The sequence below is a fragment of the Hemiscyllium ocellatum genome, chromosome 24 (assembly GCF_020745735.1).
Source record: "Hemiscyllium ocellatum isolate sHemOce1 chromosome 24, sHemOce1.pat.X.cur, whole genome shotgun sequence".
In the NCBI taxonomy this organism is placed as follows: Eukaryota; Metazoa; Chordata; class Chondrichthyes; order Orectolobiformes; family Hemiscylliidae; genus Hemiscyllium; species Hemiscyllium ocellatum.
In genome coordinates, this window is record NC_083424.1 from 31020964 (window position 1) to 31039632 (window position 18669).

An 18669-nucleotide genomic window follows, 5' to 3' on the forward strand; every position below is an offset into this window, starting at 1 on the left:
TCCGTTTAGCATTTCATATGCTTCAATCAATTATCCACACAACCTACCTTATTCCTAAATTGAAAATATCCAGCTCCATGGGCATTTCACATAAGATAGGAATTAACCCAGTGTCGGAAATTTTTCCAGATTCTCTATATCTTCCACAAACAAAGTCTGCTTGAACAGGCCTATATCATTATCAGGTACAGGGAACTTGTTCCTTCTATCACATGGCAAGAGCTGATATTCTGAAAACAAACCGGCTCAAAATTGCATTACACTGCTCCCTGGATCACTGAATATGAAAACATGAAAATACTCTCCATTATTCACAGAATAAAACACTATGAGAATTCCAATTGGTACATTCCTGGTTACAAACATACATTGAAGTCAGTTAGCCTTACAGCTAGTTTATACAGGCCTTACCAATCAAATGCAATTGTCAGCCTGTGGGAAGGCCGACCGGGGGAGGATCAGTCAGCACGCATGGAGGCTGGGAGCCGGACAGGCAATGGCCGGTCCATAGGAATGCTGGCCAGGAGAAAGGGTCAGTCAGTACGCGGGGTGGCCGGTTACTGGAAGGCCGACAGCCTGACTGTAGGAAAGCAGTCCAGGGGTGGTTTGGTTAGTACGCGGGGTAACTGGGAGCCGATGGCTGACGTCCGTCCTGGAGGAAAGCGAGCTGGGGAGGGTCAGTCAGTACGCAGGGTGGCCTGACACCGACAGGCCAACAACCAGCTCGTAGGAAAGCTGCCTGGGGTAGTCCGCTCAGTATGTGGGGCGATTGAGAGCTGGGGTGTTGATGACTAGCCTGAAGGAAAGCAGGCCTGGGGAGGGTTGGTCAGTACGCAGCGTAGCCAGAGACAGGAAAGCTAACTGTCCTGCAGAAAGGTTAACCTAGGACGGTCTGAGCAGTATGTGGTGTGGACTGATGTCAGGTGTCTTTTTTCAGCTATATTGGGTCTGTGTTCTCTGCCCTGTTTCACATTTGATTGCACTGTCTTGTCTGTGTTTGTTACTGTTATCTTTGTGATGAATGGAAGTGGGATTTGAGTTTTGTCCTTATCTCCCTGAAAACTGTTTGAACGGTGGAGTTTGGGGTTTGGGGTTTGGCTTTGCTGCCCTTTCCCCTGTATATAGTGTCTTTTTTTGGCAAACTGCTACTTTCTGTTTACTGTTAACTGTATGATGTACTGTTTGATAAATTTAGAAAAAAATCAAATGCAATTGCCTTTATTTTCATCATAGAATCATAGAATTCCTACAGCGTGGAAACAGGCCTTTTGGTTCAACAATTCCACACCAACCCTCCAAATAGTATCCCACCCAGACCCATTCCCCTACCCTATTACTTTACATTTCTCCTGATTAATGCACCTAACCTAAAAATCGCTGAACACTATGGGCAATTTAGCATGGCTACTTCACCAATCCTGCACATCTTTAGACTGTGGGAGGAATCTGGAGCACCTGGAAAAAACCCATACAGACAGACACCCATGGCTGGAATTGAAACCAGGTCCCTGGCACTGTGAGGCAACAGTGCTAACCACTGAGTCACCATGCTGCCCATGTATACATTAATAACCGAGTTTTCAGAGAAAAAAAAAGTTCTTTAGCTCAAATATTTCTGGATGTAGGTTTGCTCGCTGAGTTGGAAGGTTCATTTCCAGACATTTTGTCACCCTACTAGGTAACATCTTCAGTGGGCCTCAGGCAAAGTACTGCTGAAATTCCTGCTTTCTATTTATATTTTCGGGTTTCTTTAGGTCGGTGATGTCATTTCCTATGGTGATGTCACGTCCTGTGGTGAAGTCACTTCCTGTTCTTTTTCTCGGGGGTGGTAGAGTTAGACATCGAGTTAGACCACATCTACCACCCCCTGAGAAAAAGAACAGGAAGTGATTTCACCACAGGAAATGACATCACCACCCCAAAAAACCCCAAACATAGAAAGCAGGAATCATCAGCAGTGCTTCGCCTGAGGCCCACTGAAGATGTTACCTAGTAGGGTGATGAAACGTCTGGAAATGAACCTTCCAGCTCAGCAAGCAAACCTACATCTAGAACCTCAAACTGAGCTTCAAATCTTCTCAAAACTCACTCAGAAACATTTCATTTAGAATTTCTTCCTCTAGGCCTTTGTTAAAAGTTCTCAAAATTTATTCCATTTTGCGTTTTGTTTTGTTGAACACTGAAACAAAATAAAAAATAGGAGATAAAATTCCAAAAGTAATGGAGAGGATGTATGTATATGTACACAGTCCACTGAAGCTTGTAGGACACATGGAAAGAACATGTGTTCTCAGCTTTATTAATAAAGGCATAGAGTAAGAGAGCAAAGAGATGATGTTGAACTTGAATAGGACATTTGTTAGAACTCAGCTGGAATACTGGGTACAGTTGTAAATGCAGCATTATAGGAAAGAGACAAATGCATTGGATAGAGAAAGAAATGATTTACAAGAATGGTTCCAGATATTAGAAACCTATAGAAGTTAGGACTGATTCTCCTGGACAGCAGAATTTGATTGAGGTAAGATTTGATTGAGGTTTTCAAACTCATAAGTTGGTGGAGCTGAGTAGATAGGGTGAAGTTGTTTCTGCTTGTAAATGAAACAAGAACAAGAGGGTACACATTTGAAGTGCTGTGCAAATGAATAAAATGTGTTGTGACTCCAACACATTACCCAATACTGCAAACTGTTAAAGTATGAAATGGACTGCCTGGAAATGGTACAGTTGAGACATTCAAGGGGGGCATTGGATGGTTATTTGGATAGTAATAGTGTGCAGGGGTATGGGGATAAGGCAGGAGATAAGTAGTGAAGAATAGAGTTAGCGCAAGCAGAGTGGGCCAAATGGCCTCCTACTGCATCATAATAACTGTGATTCTGTGAACAACATAATATGTTGTACATACACAAGAACGAGTGTGGCCTAATCTGGATGGAACCATACTTATATATTCACAACATAAGTACTGAATGCACATTCAAGATATCATCAGAATTGATGTAAATATCATAAAACATATTAACACTGCTTTGCTGCCAATTCATAAATTAAGTCCAGGTTCAGCCACTGCTCTATGTTCAATAGGCTTTGCATCTTTTAATGTAGACCTGCTCTTATTTCAGAGAAAGTTGATAAGCAGAAATTTTCCATTGAGCTAGATGATTTGGTCAGTATATTAAGAAGCTGATAACAGTAACCATTATTGGGACAAAATTAGTTAAATACATGAACTATGAAAAAGAGCAAGTCTAAGTTCAAACACTGCACCTTGAAAAAATGTCATAAGAGGAGGATCAGATATATTAATGTAGCCTTGTTTACTTCTGACTTGCTTTTGCAATATCTACTTCTTTTAGATTAAACTCAAACAAATTTACTTTTCCATTATTGAATATGATTGGTGTTTATACATAATAACCATTTTATCACTCAGTGATTTTTTTCAATTCTTTTTGCCTCACCTAGGATCTGTTTCAAAAAAATTTACCTTACCTAACAGTAATCTTCCTCCTTTGTAGAGATGGATTGTCATTACTGCTTCAAATTTCTGTTCATTGATTAAGTCGGAAACTTGTGAAGGTGATTTAAATTCGGCAATATCATTCAGAATGCATATGTGGCCACTACTTTGTATATATTTGCTACAGGCAAGAAAGATAAAATAAAAATAAAACTTTAATTCTATCAAGCGTTAAGACTATGTCTACTAATGCAAAGAACGTATCAGATTATAAAATATCAAGAAAATCTCAGGACATTCATTTACTGTATGCTTTGTTTTATCATTTTTCTGCTTTTTGGTAAACCATTTCTCATTTCAGACTTTCTTTTTTCCACCATTTATTAACTTTTGCAGGTTTTAGTTTTCTGTTTACCTGCTTTTTGGTTCACATTTCCTTTTCAGGTCTATTTTCTGACTGTTACTTTCAGCTTTTTATTTAATTAATTTCCTGGTTTTTGATTAACCATTTCCCTTTATGGACTGACCTTTCACGTGCATTTTTTTTTTGTCTCTGATTAATTACATAACGTGGTTGAGGGGATCAGTTACCTAGGCAGCTGGTTTGCAATATAATGCATGGGATGAATTCATCGCACCTGATGAGGTTACCATGATAGACCTTCATTCTCAACCTCGCCTGAGAATGTGGTAACCCTCAGGTTAAACCACCACCAGTCATCTCTCTCTCGTGTGCTAACAGCCTTATGGTCCGCTAGGACTATGGCAACTTCACCTTTTACTCTTTTTGTTGAAGACAATTCCCTATCCTGACAGATATATTGGTCTGCACCAGTAAGTTTCAAACAATGTAAAACAAAAATAACATTCCGAATTAGGTAATTACTTTCATTACAGAAAATTAGGTCACAAAGGTTTATGAACCCTGCACCATCAAGCTCTCGACATTTGCTTTATAGGTGTTGGAAATATTTGAGGAGTAAGAAAGGGAAGCAGTCTCTGCAGAATTCCTATCTTCTAACCAGTTTGAGTCACTACAATATTTCTGTGGTTGGTTCAGCAACGTCTCTGGTCAATGCTAAACCATATCCCCACTGCCAAACATAATGCTGAAAATGGAGGAATAAACGATGGAAGTTATCGAAAGTTAAGAGATAATTCAACCTTTTCTTATTGGATATGAGGACTGCGTGACACTTGTGAGATGATCATTACTTGCTACTTATCAATCCAAACTCAAATGTTGTCCATGACATGTTGTGGACATGTTGTGCTTCATAGCTGAGGACCGTGCAATCATCAGCAAAATCTCCACTTCAAAATAATAATTGAGGCAAGGTAATTGATGAAGCAATAGAAGGTGGTTGGGCACAAGATATTACTCCTGTCATGTTGTCCTGGAGCTGAGGTGATTGGGTTCTAAGAAATTCCCGCCTCAGGCGACTGATTGTGTGGAGTTTGCACATTGTCCCCGTGTCTGCGTGGGTTTCCTTCGGGTGCTCCGGTTTCCTCCCACAGTCCAAAAATATGCAGGTTAGGTGAATTGGCCATGCTAAATTGCCCGTAGTGTTAGGTGCAGGGGTAAATGTAGGGGAATGGGTCTGGTTGGGTTGCACTTCGGAGGGTCAGTGTGGACTTGTTGGGCAAAGGGCCTGCTTCCACACTGTAAGTAATCTAATCTAATCTAAATACAAACGTCATACGTGGCACCAAATTCCCTTGGTCCCACGTATGACTCCAAACCAGTTAAGAGTTTTCCATTGAACCCTGATTGACATAAACTTTAACAGGGGTCCTTGATTCTAAACTTGGTAAAACGTTGCTTTGTTACCACTGTCATTGTACCTCCTGAACTCAGGTTTTTTATCCACGCTCAAACTAACAGTCAAACTAATGGAGGCAGCGGGTGAGTCTACTCTAAAAGACCTAAATCATCCTGGAATATCCCCTATCAATTAGAACAAATAGGAGAAAAGTCACTCCTGTCATTTGAATGGAAGGAAATAGTGAGGAGACACTTCTCCAATTTTAGGCTGGTTCTCTCCCAGGCTTGCTGCTGGTAGGTTTACTACAAATGTCTATGAATGGAGCAGGTACCTAGATTAGTTAGTGCCAGCAGTTGCCAGGGGTTAGTGCAGGTGGGGTTGTGTTCTGGGCTGGGGAATTAAGGCCCAGAGCGGAAGGTGGAGAAGAATGAAAAAAAATAGAATCCCGAGCAGTGTGGCAAGTGTGGGGAGGCTAATGTCTGGAGGTGGGAGCTGTGGTGCTGAGAATGAGGAACAGGGTTTGAGGTCTGAGGGAAGAAGACCAAAACAAAGTCTGTCTCCAGGTATCTAGATCAGTGGCTTCTGAGAGCAGAGAGCAGGCAAAGTCCAGGAAACAGCCATTGTTTTGCCAAGGGACCAGGAAGGGAGCCATCACTTGCAGCATCCTGTTTGCTCTCTCTCAGATTTCATGATCACTGAAAGAGGGAGGCTACATATGTTGCTAAGGAGAGACAAGGTGTCACAATGTGATTGGGAAGGATGGGAAACAAGATGGTTGGGGGGGTGTTGGGACAGGACTCCTGTCCCCGTGTTCGTTTGGAGGAGAGAGACACCGGGTCTGATTAAAAGTATAAACAGGTTTAATGAGAGAGAATCGTACACAGTACAGTGAGGTGTCTAGCTCACTGGAGAAGGCGCGTTCTGACTATATTTTTAATTTGTCTATCCTTTTGTTCTCTCACATTCCAGAGTTACATCCTTATTTGGTAAAATGCAGAATTTTGGTATGTCATTGGTCCTCACCTGATAACATTCTATTACCTCAGTTTGAGCTACGTGCATTTAGACACGGCTCCAATGTCCTGTTATCTCTCACCCTCCCTGGGGCCTCTTCAGGCTATGCCATCAGCTTTTCAGTCTGTTCTTAGTGTAACATAATGGCTTACTGTTGTCTAGTGAAGCTAACAAGTTCCAGACTTGCTAATACTACCTTACGTGAGCACTACCTAACAATAAAGTTTCTTACACTACCTAACCTTAATAATGGATCCCAACAGGGGAAAGGTGGAAGCTGCCAAAAGACTGGGAGAGAGAGAGGTAAGCTTCATTGGGCTGAGAAAGAAGGGTAAGCTGCAGGAGTTGGGGTTTAGGAGAGACTGGGAGATGCAGTGGGGGAATGGTGCAAGAAACAGATGGAGGATGAAAAGGAGGGTGTGGGAGAGAAAGTGAGGTTGCAAGCTAGGAAGGAGGCTCTTGGGGGTTAGAGAGAGCGAGAGGAAGGGAGACTACAAGGGTGGATATGACAGAGTGACTGCAAAGAAGTCATAATAGTTTCAAACCTGTCAACAAAAGAACATTCAGCTAAGTCTGAAAACTAGAAGTCACTTAGGTAATGAATTACTTCCAAATGAACGTGATTTTCTTCATTACCCCTTCTTGGAATGTGAGTGTCGCTGGCTGGGCCAGTATTTATTGCTCATTGTTGTGGTTCTGTTCGCTGAGCTGGGAATTTGTGTTGCAGATGTTTCGTCCCCTATCATCCTCAGTGATTGGGAGCCTTCTGTGAAACGCTTGTGTGTTGTTTCCTCCGGCAGTTATAGTGGTTTGTCTCTGTTGCTTCCAGTTGTCAGTTCCAGCTGTCCGCTGCAGTAGCCGGTATATTGGGTCCAGGTCGATATGTTTGTTGATAGAATCTGTGGATGAGTGCCATGCCTCTAGGAATTCCCTGGCTGTTCTCTGAGGATATGCCACAACCCAAAGGACTAGCCACGTTACTATACATCAAGAACATTTCAGCCAGACTGCTATGACCACTAGGACTCATAACAGCACACAAACCAACAGCCACTCTCAGACAACAACTCACCAGGACGAAGGACCTAATACCCAGCATGAGCAAAACCAATGTAGTGTACAAAATCCCATGCAAGGACTGCACAAAACACTACATGGGACAAACAGGAAGACAACTAACGATCCGCATCCATGAACACCAACTAGCCACAAAACGACATGACCAGCTATCCTTAGTAGCCACACACGCAGATGACAAGCAACATGACTTTGACTGGGACAACACTACTATTATAGGACAAGCCAAACAGAGAACAGCCAGGGAATTCCTAGAGGCATGGCACTCATCCACAGATTCGAGCAACAAACACATCGACCTAGACCCAATATACCGGCCACTGCAGCGGACAGCTGGAACTGACAACCAGAAGCAACAGAGACAAACCACTATAAATGCCGGAGGAAACAACACACAAGCGTTTCACAGGAGGCTCCCAAGCACTGAGGATGACACAGGACGAAACGTCTGCAACACAAATTCCCAGCTCGGTGAACAGAACCACTACAAGGAACACCCGAGCTACAAATCTTCTCACAAAATTTATAGCTCATCCCTAGTCCCACTGCTCTTCGGATGCTTCCTGAACTGCTGTGCTCTTCCAGCACCACTAATCCAGAATCTGGTTTCCAGCATCAGCAGTCATTGTTTTTACCTTGGTGAAGCTCATGATGACCTATCTTCTTAAATTATTGCTGTCCACTTGCTGTAAGTACACTTGCAGGGCTATTAGGAAGGGAGTTCTAGGGCTTTGCTCCAACTGAAGGAATTGCGATATAGTTCCAAATCAGGATGATGAGTGACTTCGAGGAAAACTGCAGTTTATGGCATTCACATGCATCTGCTGACACTGTCCTTCTAGATGATAGTAGTTGTGGGTTTGGAAAGTGCTCTCTAATGAGCCTTTATGAATCTTTGCAGTGCATCTTCAAGATTGTAAAAGTTGGTTCTACTGTGTGTCAGTGATAGAGAGAATGAACATTTACGGATGTAGTGCCAATCAAGCAGGCTGCTTATTCGAGACATTGTCAAGCTTCTCGAGTGTCATTGGAGCGGCACTCACCCAAGCAAAGGGGGACTATTCCATTACACTCCTGACTTGTTCCTTGTAGATGGTGGACTGACTTTGAAGAGTCAGGTGAGTTACTTAGCCCTTGACCTCTTGTCACCACAATATGTGTTAGGGCTGTCTATAATTGAGTAGCACAAAATGGCTCCTAGGGTCGCCAATAATGCCGACAGTAAAATTTCTCAAGGTTGCTGAATGTACAATCATTCTTGCAAGGACATAGATGATAACGCGTAACATTTGATAACAATAGCAGCACTGTACATTGCAGCTAACAAGTCAAGTTTGCAGAATTAGTCGTTTCTCTTGAATTATTTAATCAATGTAAAATATATTAAAAACACACAAAAAAATTCAAACCAGTTTCATACAGTAAAAACTCCCCCCCCCCCGCCCTATCATTGCATCTTTGGTATTCCATGTAATGAGCAATTTAAAACTTCCTGATCTAATTAATTGGCAATTAACATGGTGCAGAAAGATAAGAAACTCTGTCCATCTTGGTGATTAGCAAACTGAGAGCCAATTACAGACGGACAACCTGGCTCCGCTGACTAATAATAATCAAACGGGGACGTGTGCATACTGATTTTAAGTTGTATAAGTTAAGATGCTTTTTTTTGTGTGCCTTTATTGCCTTTTTGCGGTTTGCTCTATCTGAGCTCTAAATTACAAATAAAGGTCACCTGAAATCACCTCACGACTTGGACTCTCATTGAAAATATGATATCTAACAGTATGTAAATAGCTAATCCAAATAGTTTCTGGTCAATGGCAATCTCCAAGATGTTAACAGCAGGGGATTCAGTAATGGCAATGCCGTTGAATGTCAAGGGTACTTGGTCAGATTCACTTGTTGGAGATGGTTATTGCCTGGCACTTGTCTGACACAAATGTTATTTGCCACTTTTTAGCCCAAACCTGGATATTGTTCAGGTTTTTTCCTTGTTTGGACATGGACTGCTCAGTATCTGAGAAGTCATGAATGGTGCTGAACATTGTGCAATCATCTGTCAACATCCCCACTTCTGACATTATAATGGCGAGAAGGTAATTGTGGAAACAGCTGAGGATGGTTGGGCCTAGAACATTACATTGAGGAAAACCTGCACAGGTGGCCTGGAGTGAAGATGACTGACCTTCAATGACTACAACCATCTTTTTTTGTGCAAGGTATGACACAGAATCAGAGGATTGATTCCGATTGACTCCAGTTTTGCTAGGGATCTTTCCTACCACATTTGGTCAAATATAGCCTTGATGACAAAAGCATACCGTCTCACCTCATCCCTAGAGTTCAGCCCTTTTGTTCACATTTTGACCAAGGCTGTAATGATGTCACAAACTGAGTACCTCTGGCAGAATCCAAACTGAGTGGCAGCAGATTAATAGTGCTTGATGGCACTGTTGATTACCCTTACATTTCTTTACAAACAACCTAGGCTAGACCGATGGAGAGCTGATCAGATAGGTGGGTTTGACCTTCTTCATTGTTTACAGTACATACCTCAGCAACTCTTCAGATTGTCAGGTAGATACCAATACTTTAGTTGTACTGAATAGGTTGGCTGGAGACACAGCAATTCTGCAGCATAAGTCTACATACTAGAATAGAATTGACTTCACTGTCATGTGCACTCGAATGAGTGCAGTAAAATGTTTGTAATTTCACCTCTCAGCGCCATTTTAGGCATAGGCGCAGAGGTACAGATATTTTAAGTGTTGTTAAAGAACTGAATAGGGGTAAAAAAGACCAGCATGGTAATACAGTCCATTAAAAAGTCAAGAATGAGAATAAAAAGTATCTTTTAAATACTTGAGTTACAGTCCTTTGTCACTGAGTCAGTGCTCGCTAGGCTTCAGAACATGAGGTAACATGAGCCCTTGCTGCATTCATGTTCTGGCCTCTGCCCAGGACTTGCACCTCCAACACCCCTCCAGCTGACCTGGGCTTGCTCTGTTCTCAAGTTGGCTGCTCCCCCACCAGCCATGAGTCTGCTCCCAGCTCAGTCCATACACGCTCTGCTCCCAGGTCAGCCCATAGACACTCTGCTCCCAGGTCAGGCCACACACACTCTGCTCCCAGGTCAGCCCATACACACTCTGCTCCCAGGTCAGACCACACACGCTCTTCTCCCAGCTAAGCCCATATACGCTCTGCTCCCAGCTCAGCCCACACATGCTCTGCGCCCAGCTCAGCCCACATGCGCTCTGCACCCAGCTCAGCCCACAAATGCTATGCTCCAGCTCAGCCCACACACACTATGTGCCCAGCTCAGCCCACACATGCTCTGTTCCCAGGTCAGCCCTCACACACTCTGCTCTCAGCTCAGCCCACACACGCTCTGCTCCCAGCCCAGCCCACACACGCTCTGCTCCCAGCCCAGCCCACACACACTCTGCTCCCAGCCCAGCCCACACACACTCTGCTCCCAGCCCAGCCCACACACTCTCTGCTCCCAGCCCAGCCCACATGCGCTCTGCTCCCAGCCCAGCCCACATGCGCTCTGCTCCCAGCTCAGCCCACACGCGCTCTGCTCTCAGCTCAGCCCACATGCGCTCTGCTCTCAGCTCAGCCCTCACACACTCTGTTCCCAGCCCAGCTCACACACGCTCTGCTCCCAGCCCAGCCCACATGCGCTCTGCTCCCAGCTCAGCCCACACGCGCTCTGCTCTCAGCTCAGCCCACACGCGCTCTGCTCTCAGCTCAGCCCTCACACACTCTGCTCTCAGCTCAGCCCACACAAGCTCCACTCCCAGCTCAGCTCACACATGCTCTGCTCCCAACTCAGCCCACACACACTCTGCCCCCGCACTAGCTGCAACTTGGCACCCAGCTTGGCCCGCAAACGCGCAGCTCCCACCCTGGCCATGACTCAGCTCCCAGCTCAGCCTGTGCATGTTCTGTTCTCACTCCAGGTGCAATTCAATTCCAGCTTGGCCTGTGCACACTCTGCTCCCTCTCCAGCTGTGACCTGCTTCTGGCACTCGGCCTGTGTGTGCCCTGCTCCTGCTCCAGACATGACTCGCTTCCAGCTCAGCCCTCACACACTCTGCTCCTGTTCTGACCATGACTCGCTTTCCAACCCGGCCTGTGCACACTCTGCTCCTGCAGTGACTCACTTTCCAGCCCGCCCCGCGCACACTCTGCTCCTGTTCTGGCCGTGACTCGCTTTCCAGCCCGGCCTGTGCACACTCTGCTCCTGCAGTGACTCGCTTTCCAGCCCGCCCCGCGCACACTCTGCTCCTGTTCTGGCCGTGGCTCGCTTTCCAGCCCGGCCTGTGCACACTCTGCTACTTCCGGCACCTTGCCCGCGCACGGTATGCTCCTCCTTTAGCCGTGACTTGGCCTCCAACTTGGCCTATGCACACACTCTGCTCCTGCTGTGACCTTGGCTCCAGCCCGGCCCATGCATGCTCTAGCTGCAACTCACTTCTGCCACTTGGCCCACGCATGCTCTGCTCCCGTGTTGGCTGTAACTCAGCTCCTGGATTGGTCTTGGACTCTCTATTCTCCATTCCTCCCCAGGTAGGGTACTATTGCTGGAATGTCATCAGGACCCATAAACTTGACAGTTTCCTGTTGCTTCAGTAAGCTCTCGATAACAGGTCAGCAAATTGAATTGCCTGATGACTGGCATCTTTGATGCTGGGGACTTCAGGTGGGGACTGAGATTGATTGTTGAAAATGCTTCATTCTTAGCTTTTGCACTAATGAACTCACCCCATCATTGAACATGGGGACTTATGTGGGGCTTCCTCATCCAGTGATTTCTTTAATTGCTGACTGCCAATCATTTCTGGGTATGGCAAGACTGCAAGCTTAGATCTGATCCAATGCTTGCAGAATCACTTAGCTATATCTTTGGAGTATGTTGAAATCACTGGCTGAGCCAGCAGTTATTGTCCAATCCTTATTGCCCTTGAGAAGGTGGTGTTGAGCTGATTTCTTGAACCACTGCAGTCATGAGGTGTGGGTAGATCCAAAATGCCATTACGGTGAAAGTTGCAGGATTTTGACCCAGCGTTGTCATTGATCACCAACATGCTGTTTGGCACGCAGGTCCAGTGTTTAGCTTCATCAGGCTGACACCTCATTTTCAGCTTTCCTCAGTGTTGCTCCTGGCTTGTTCTCTTGCACTGTTCATTGAACTTGGGTTGATCCCTTGACTTGATGGTAATGGCAGAGTGGGGGATATGCCAGGCCCTGATGTTACAGGTTATATTTGATTATAATTCTTCTGGTGCTAATTACCCAAAGTGCCTTGTGGATGCTTGGTCTGGAGTTGCTAGATCTATTCAAAGTCTGTGCCATTAATCACAATGGATGGCATCCTCAATTTGAAGATGGGAATTTGTCTCCAAATTGGTTGATCCAAACAATACAAAATACTTTTATTTCCACTACTCTACAAGTCCAAATACCATATATGTGAACATAAATAGAAGGCAATATTACCATGACTGTATTGTCTTACAAACAGGTTAGTGAGAATGTAAAAGTAGCTTCAAAAATAACCAAATTTATACTGAGGTTTGGAGTAGAGTAGTCCTAACAGAACCCAAGTCAGGCTTCAGTATTCAAGTTACTGATAAGTGCCATGTGATAGCACTGTTGATGGCATCGAACAAAGTTTTAATGATGGAAAATAGATTGATGGGATGATAATTGTCTGAATTGTATTTGTCCCGTTATTTGCAGACAAGATACAGCTGAACAAATTGCATTTTCCTGGGTAGATGCCAGGATTGTACCTTTAGTGGGATAGCTTAGTCTGCAACGTGGTTTGTTCTTCAATTCATCAGCAGAAAAACCACATGGAGGCCCAAAGCCTCCACTGTATTGAGTGAACTGAATAGCCTTAAGACTTGCTACTTTAATGGTAGGACTTGAAGGTTGAGATGAATTGTCTTGAGGTTATGAAAGCTGCTATACAATTGAAAGTTCTACCTTTTATTTAAATTTACTGACATTACCAGTCTTCAAATGAACAAACATTTCTCTCAGGGTGAACTACTAATTCGTCCTCATCTTGCCTTTCCTCTCCAGAGTATATGAATGTATTGTTGCCACTCTAGTCCAAGTGAATCCTTAACACCTGATATCTTTAATCAGGTCAGGTTTGCAATTTGGTCAGCTGTAATGAAAATCACAAATGCCCCATCCAACATGACTGACAAACATACTTAATTATTCCTTGCCCTTCCTGATCAGTAATGTAATACTAAGTGAGTGCCATACTGTCAGACGGGTGTACTGAGGGAGCATTAGTGCTCCCTCAGAAGTGTCAGAAGTGCAGTATATTGGCATGTTGAACTGTCAGAATAGGAATATTGCAGGTGCACTGCACTGTTGGAAAGATAATAACAAGGCTTGGGATTTGAATGACAATAGCCTTTGCTCTCCCAACATTTAACTAGAAGAAAATCTGACAGTGACATCTCAAAAGAACTTAAAACATCTGTACAGGGTTGCGTGGTTCAAAATCATGGGATCATTCATCAGGCAAGTTAGTTGGGATTGGTCATATGATGCAAGTGGTAATATTTAAGGAAGTGATCAGAAATAGTCTCCTGTAAAGGGTTAAAAATCACACAACACCATATTATTGTCCAACACGTTTATTTGGAAGCACATGCTTTCGGAGAGCTCCTCCTTCATTGTGGGGCAGGATCATAGGATACAGAACATATCAGTTGTTCTTTTACTATGCGATATATCAGAGTCACAGAGATGTACAGCATGGAAACAGACCCTTCGGTCCAACCTGTCTATGCCGACCAGATATACCAACCCAATGTAGTCCCACCTACCAGCACCCGGCCCATATCCCTCCAAACCCTTCCTATTCTTATACCCATCCAAATGCCTCTTAAAATGAGGCAATTGTACCAGCCTCCACCACATCCTCTGGCAGCTCATTCCATACACGTACCACCCTCTGAGTGAAAACATTGCCCCTTAGGTCTCTTTTATATCTTTCCCCTCTCACCCTAAACCTATGCCCTCTCGTTCTGGACTCCCTGACCCCAGGAAAAAGACTTTTGTCTATTTATCCTATCCATGACCCTCATAATTGTGTATACCTCTATAAGGTCAGCCCTCAGCCTCCAACGCTCCAAGGAAAACAGCTCCAGCCTGTTCAGCCTCTCCCTATAGCTCAAATCCTCCAACCCTGGCAATGTCCTTGTAAATCTTTTCTGAACCCTTTCAAGTTTCACAACATTGGATTGGGCCGAATGGTATGTTTCTATGCTGTACATCTCTATGACTCTATAACATCTTTCCGATAAGAAGGAGACCAGAATTGCACACAATATTCCTTCAGTGGCCTAACCAATGTCCTGTACAGTCGCAACATGACCTCCCAACTCCTGTACTCAATAATCTGACCTATAAAAGAAAGCATACCAAATGCCTTCTTCACTATCCTATTTACCTGTGACTCCACTTTCAAGGAGCTATGAACCTGCACTCCAAGGTCTCTTTGTTCAGCAACACTCTCTAGGATCTTACCATTAAGTGTCTAAGTCCTGCTAAGATTTGCTTTCCCAAAATGCAGCACCTCACATTTATCCGAATTAAACTCCATCTGCCACTTCTCAGCCCATTGGCCCATCTGACCCATCTCAGGTCACCTTCTTCGCTGTCCACTACATCTCCAATTTTGGTGTCATCTGCAAACTTACTAACTGTACCCCTTATGCTCGCATCCAAATCATTTATGTAAATGATAAAAAGTAGAGGACCCAGCACCGATCCTTGTGGCACTCCATTGGTCACAGGCCTCCAGTCTGAAAAATAACCCTCCACCACCACCCTCTGTCTTCTACCTTTGAGCCAGTTCTATATCTAAATGGCTGGTTCTCCCTGTATTCCGTGAGATCTAACCTTGCTAATCAGCCTCTCATGGGAACCTTGTCGAAGGCCTTACTGAAGTCCACATAGATCATATCTACTGCTCTGCCCTCATCAATCTTCGCTGTTACTTCTTCAAAACCTCAATCAAATTTGTGAGATATGATTCCCCACACACAAAGCCATGTTGACTATCCCAAATCAGTTCTTGCCTTTCCAAATACATGTACATCCTGTCCCTCAAAATTCCCTCAAACAACTTGACCACCACTGAGGTCAGGCTCACTGGTCTATAGTCCCCTGGCAAACAGTGGCACCACGTTTGCCAACCTCCAGTCTTCCAGCACCTCACCTGTGACTTTCGATGATACAAATATCTCAGCAAGAGGCCTAGCAATCATTTGTCTAGCTTCCCACAGAGTTCTTGGGTACACCTGATCAGGTCCTGGAGATTTATCCACCTTTAACCATTTCAAGACATCCAGCATTTCCTCCTCTGTAATCTGGACATTTTGTAAGATGTCACCATCTACTTCCCTACAGTCTCTCTCTTCCATATCCTTTTCCACAGTAAATACTGATGCAAAATATTCACTTAGTATCTCCCCCATTTTCTGTGGCTCCACACAAAGGCTGCCTTGCTGATCTTTGAGGGTCCCTATTCTCTAGTAAAAAGTGAGGTCTGCAGATGCTGGAGATCAGAGCTGAAAATGTGTTGCTGGTTAAAGCGCAGCAGGTCAGGCAGCATCCAAGGAACAGGAAATTCGATGTTTCGGGCACAAGCCCTTCATCAGGAATGAGGAAAGTGTGTCCAGCAGGCTAAAATAAAAGGTAGGGAGGAGGGACTTGGGGGAGGGGCGATGGAAATGTGATAGGTGGAAGGAGGTCAAGGTGACGGTGATAGGCCGGAGTGGGGTGGGGGCGGAGAGGTCAGGAAGAAAATTGCAGGTAGGAGGGCAGTGCTGAGTTCGAGGGAATCGACTGAGACAAGGTGGGGGGAGGGGAAATGAGGAAACTGGAGAAATCTGAGTTCACATCAGGAATGAGGAAAGTGTGTCCAGCCATCAGGAATGAGGAAAGTGGGTCCCTATTCTCTCCCTAGTTACCCTTTTGTCCTTAATATATTTGAAAAAACTCTTTGGATTTTCCTTAATTCTATTTGCCCCCTTTTTGACCTCCTGATTTCCCTCTCAAGTATACTCCAACTTCCTTTATACTCTTCTCAGGATTCACTCGATCTATCCTGTCTATACCTGACATATGCTTTCTTCTTTTTCTTAATCAAACCCTCAATTTCTTTAGTCATCCGACATTCCCTGTACCTACCAGCCTTCCCTTTCACCCTGACAGGAATATACTTTCTCTGGTTTTTGTTATCTCACTTCTGAAGGCTTCCCATTTTCCAGCCATCCCTTTACCTGCGAACATCTGCCTCCAATCAGTTTTCAAAAGTTCTTCCCTAATTGGACAAACCTAAATTGCTATTAAGTCTTTAATCACTTAGAATGGGTTGCAGTTTTTGATGCATTAATATGTAAATCCCAGAACTTCTTTGAGTCACATTCCTGAGATAACTTAATGTTTTATAACAAAAATGTGACATTTCAGCTCACACAATGTATTAAAGCTATGAAGTTAGTCTGTCTGTATTCCAACCTGGAGTCAGATTGGTTCTATTTCCAAAGTAGGAATTTATAAAATATCACGTAGACTGACTGCCTACAGATTTATTAAAACCACCTCAAGGGTTGTGGTGGAGTACTCCATTGCATGGATGTGTGCAGCTCCAACAACACTCAAGATGACTGAAAGCATCTAAGACAACGCATCTTGCTCAAGTGGCACCATGCCCACAAAAATCTCCATTTTTCACACCAGCATTCAAGGGCAATGTGCACCATCTACAAACGGCACCTCAGAAATTCACCAAGGCTCCTTCGACAGATTGTGTGCCTTCTGAAAAAAAATGTAATGTATCTGCAAATTCAGAAGAGTAGTTTGAGTGTGCACACTTGAGAGTGAGTGTGACACGTGAATGTTAGTGTGTGTCTGAGAGAGAGCATGCATGTGAGAGGGGGTCTGTGTGTGTATAATCGTGTGTAAGAGTGCGTGTGTACATTTGCGTATAGTATAGTGGGGTCACCTGTAGTGTGACATGGTCCCAAGATCCTGGTTGAGGCCATTCTCATGGGTTCCAAACTTGGTTAATAACCTCTGCTTGGTGACTCTGCGTTGTTGCATATCCTGAAGTCCGCTTTGTAGGACAGTCACCTGAAGATCCGAGGCCAAATATCCTTGACCGCTGAAGTGCTCCCCGACTGGGAGAGAACACCCATATGGTGACTATGGCGTGGTGCCCCTTCATCAGTTATTGTAGCGTCTGCTTGATCTTGTCACTGTACTGTGCCTTGGGGCATCCTTACATGCAGCCTATGAAATAAATTACGTTGGCTGAGTCACATGAGTACCTGCTGCGCATGTGGTAACTGTTGTTCCCACGTGTAATGGCAGCATCATAGGTCGACACTCTGCCATGTCTTGCAGTGGTTGCTGTGACAGGGTTGTATGGTTGACATTGTCCTGAAAGCTGGGCAGTTTGCTGTGAACAATGGTCAGTTTAAGCTTTGGCGGTTGTTTAAATGAGAGAATGGAAGCATAAAGAAGATCTTGTCGAGGTGCTCATCCTCATTGACAATGCATTGCAGGCTCCAAAGAACATGGTGTAGTTTCTCCACTCCCAAGAAGTACTAGACAACAAAGTGTACCCTATCGATCATATCCCATGTCTGCCTCCTGAGGAGGTCATCGCGGTTTCTCGCTGGCAATCGATGAGTTGAGCACTGTATCCTGTTCTTACAAAGGCATCCTTCAACTATCTGGGATTTACATATTAATTAATCGAAAACTGCAATCCAAGTGATTAAAAACTTAACAGCAATCTAGGTTTGTTCAATACATTGCATCAGTTGTATGGCACTTTGATCTTTTACTATACATTCTGTGACCTATGATCCTGCTCCACTAGTTACCTAACAAAAGGAGCAGCGCTCTGAAAGCTTGTACATCCAATTAAACCTGTTGGACTGTAACCTGGTGTTGTGTGATTTTCAACTTTGTCCACCCCAGTCCAAACACGGGCCCCTTCACATCCTCTAAAGGGGGCATAGGTCATGACATGTGGGTGGTTACGGATGTGCAGACATTAGGAGGAAGCATTTTTCAGCCACAGTCACGATACCAATTCAATTACTCACAACAATTTTAACAAAAAGTGCCTTATTCTCCGGTGAATTGGAGGGAAATTTTCTCAGTACTCTACTACAATTCCCCACATGCTGTCGGATGTTCAGAGGTACCTCAATGTTAAATTACAGCTAACGCAAAGCTAGGTGAACTCTGTGGAGACCAGTCAACATTGTGTGAGAAGGGCTCCGTAGCTGC

The 18669-nt window shown here is 44.3% G+C and overlaps 2 protein-coding genes across 3 annotated transcripts in view; one reads left to right on the forward strand and one right to left on the reverse strand.

Moving 5' to 3' along the window:
* Window positions 1-18669, reverse strand: part of glt1d1 (glycosyltransferase 1 domain containing 1) — a 98516-nt gene that overhangs the window by 79440 nt on the left and 407 nt on the right. For both annotated transcript variants that reach the window (XM_060843669.1, XM_060843668.1), the window contains exon 2: window positions 3496-3644. In XM_060843669.1, coding sequence (XP_060699652.1) covers window positions 3496-3644 — 149 coding nt within the window. The remainder of the gene's footprint in view (window positions 1-3495; window positions 3645-18669) is intronic.
* The window catches only part of slc15a4 (solute carrier family 15 member 4), a 76744-nt gene continuing 76561 nt past the window's right edge, over window positions 18487-18669 (forward strand). Inside the window, exon 1 of the mRNA XM_060843666.1 lies at window positions 18487-18580. The gene's annotated coding sequence lies outside the window, so the exon portion shown is untranslated. The remainder of the gene's footprint in view (window positions 18581-18669) is intronic.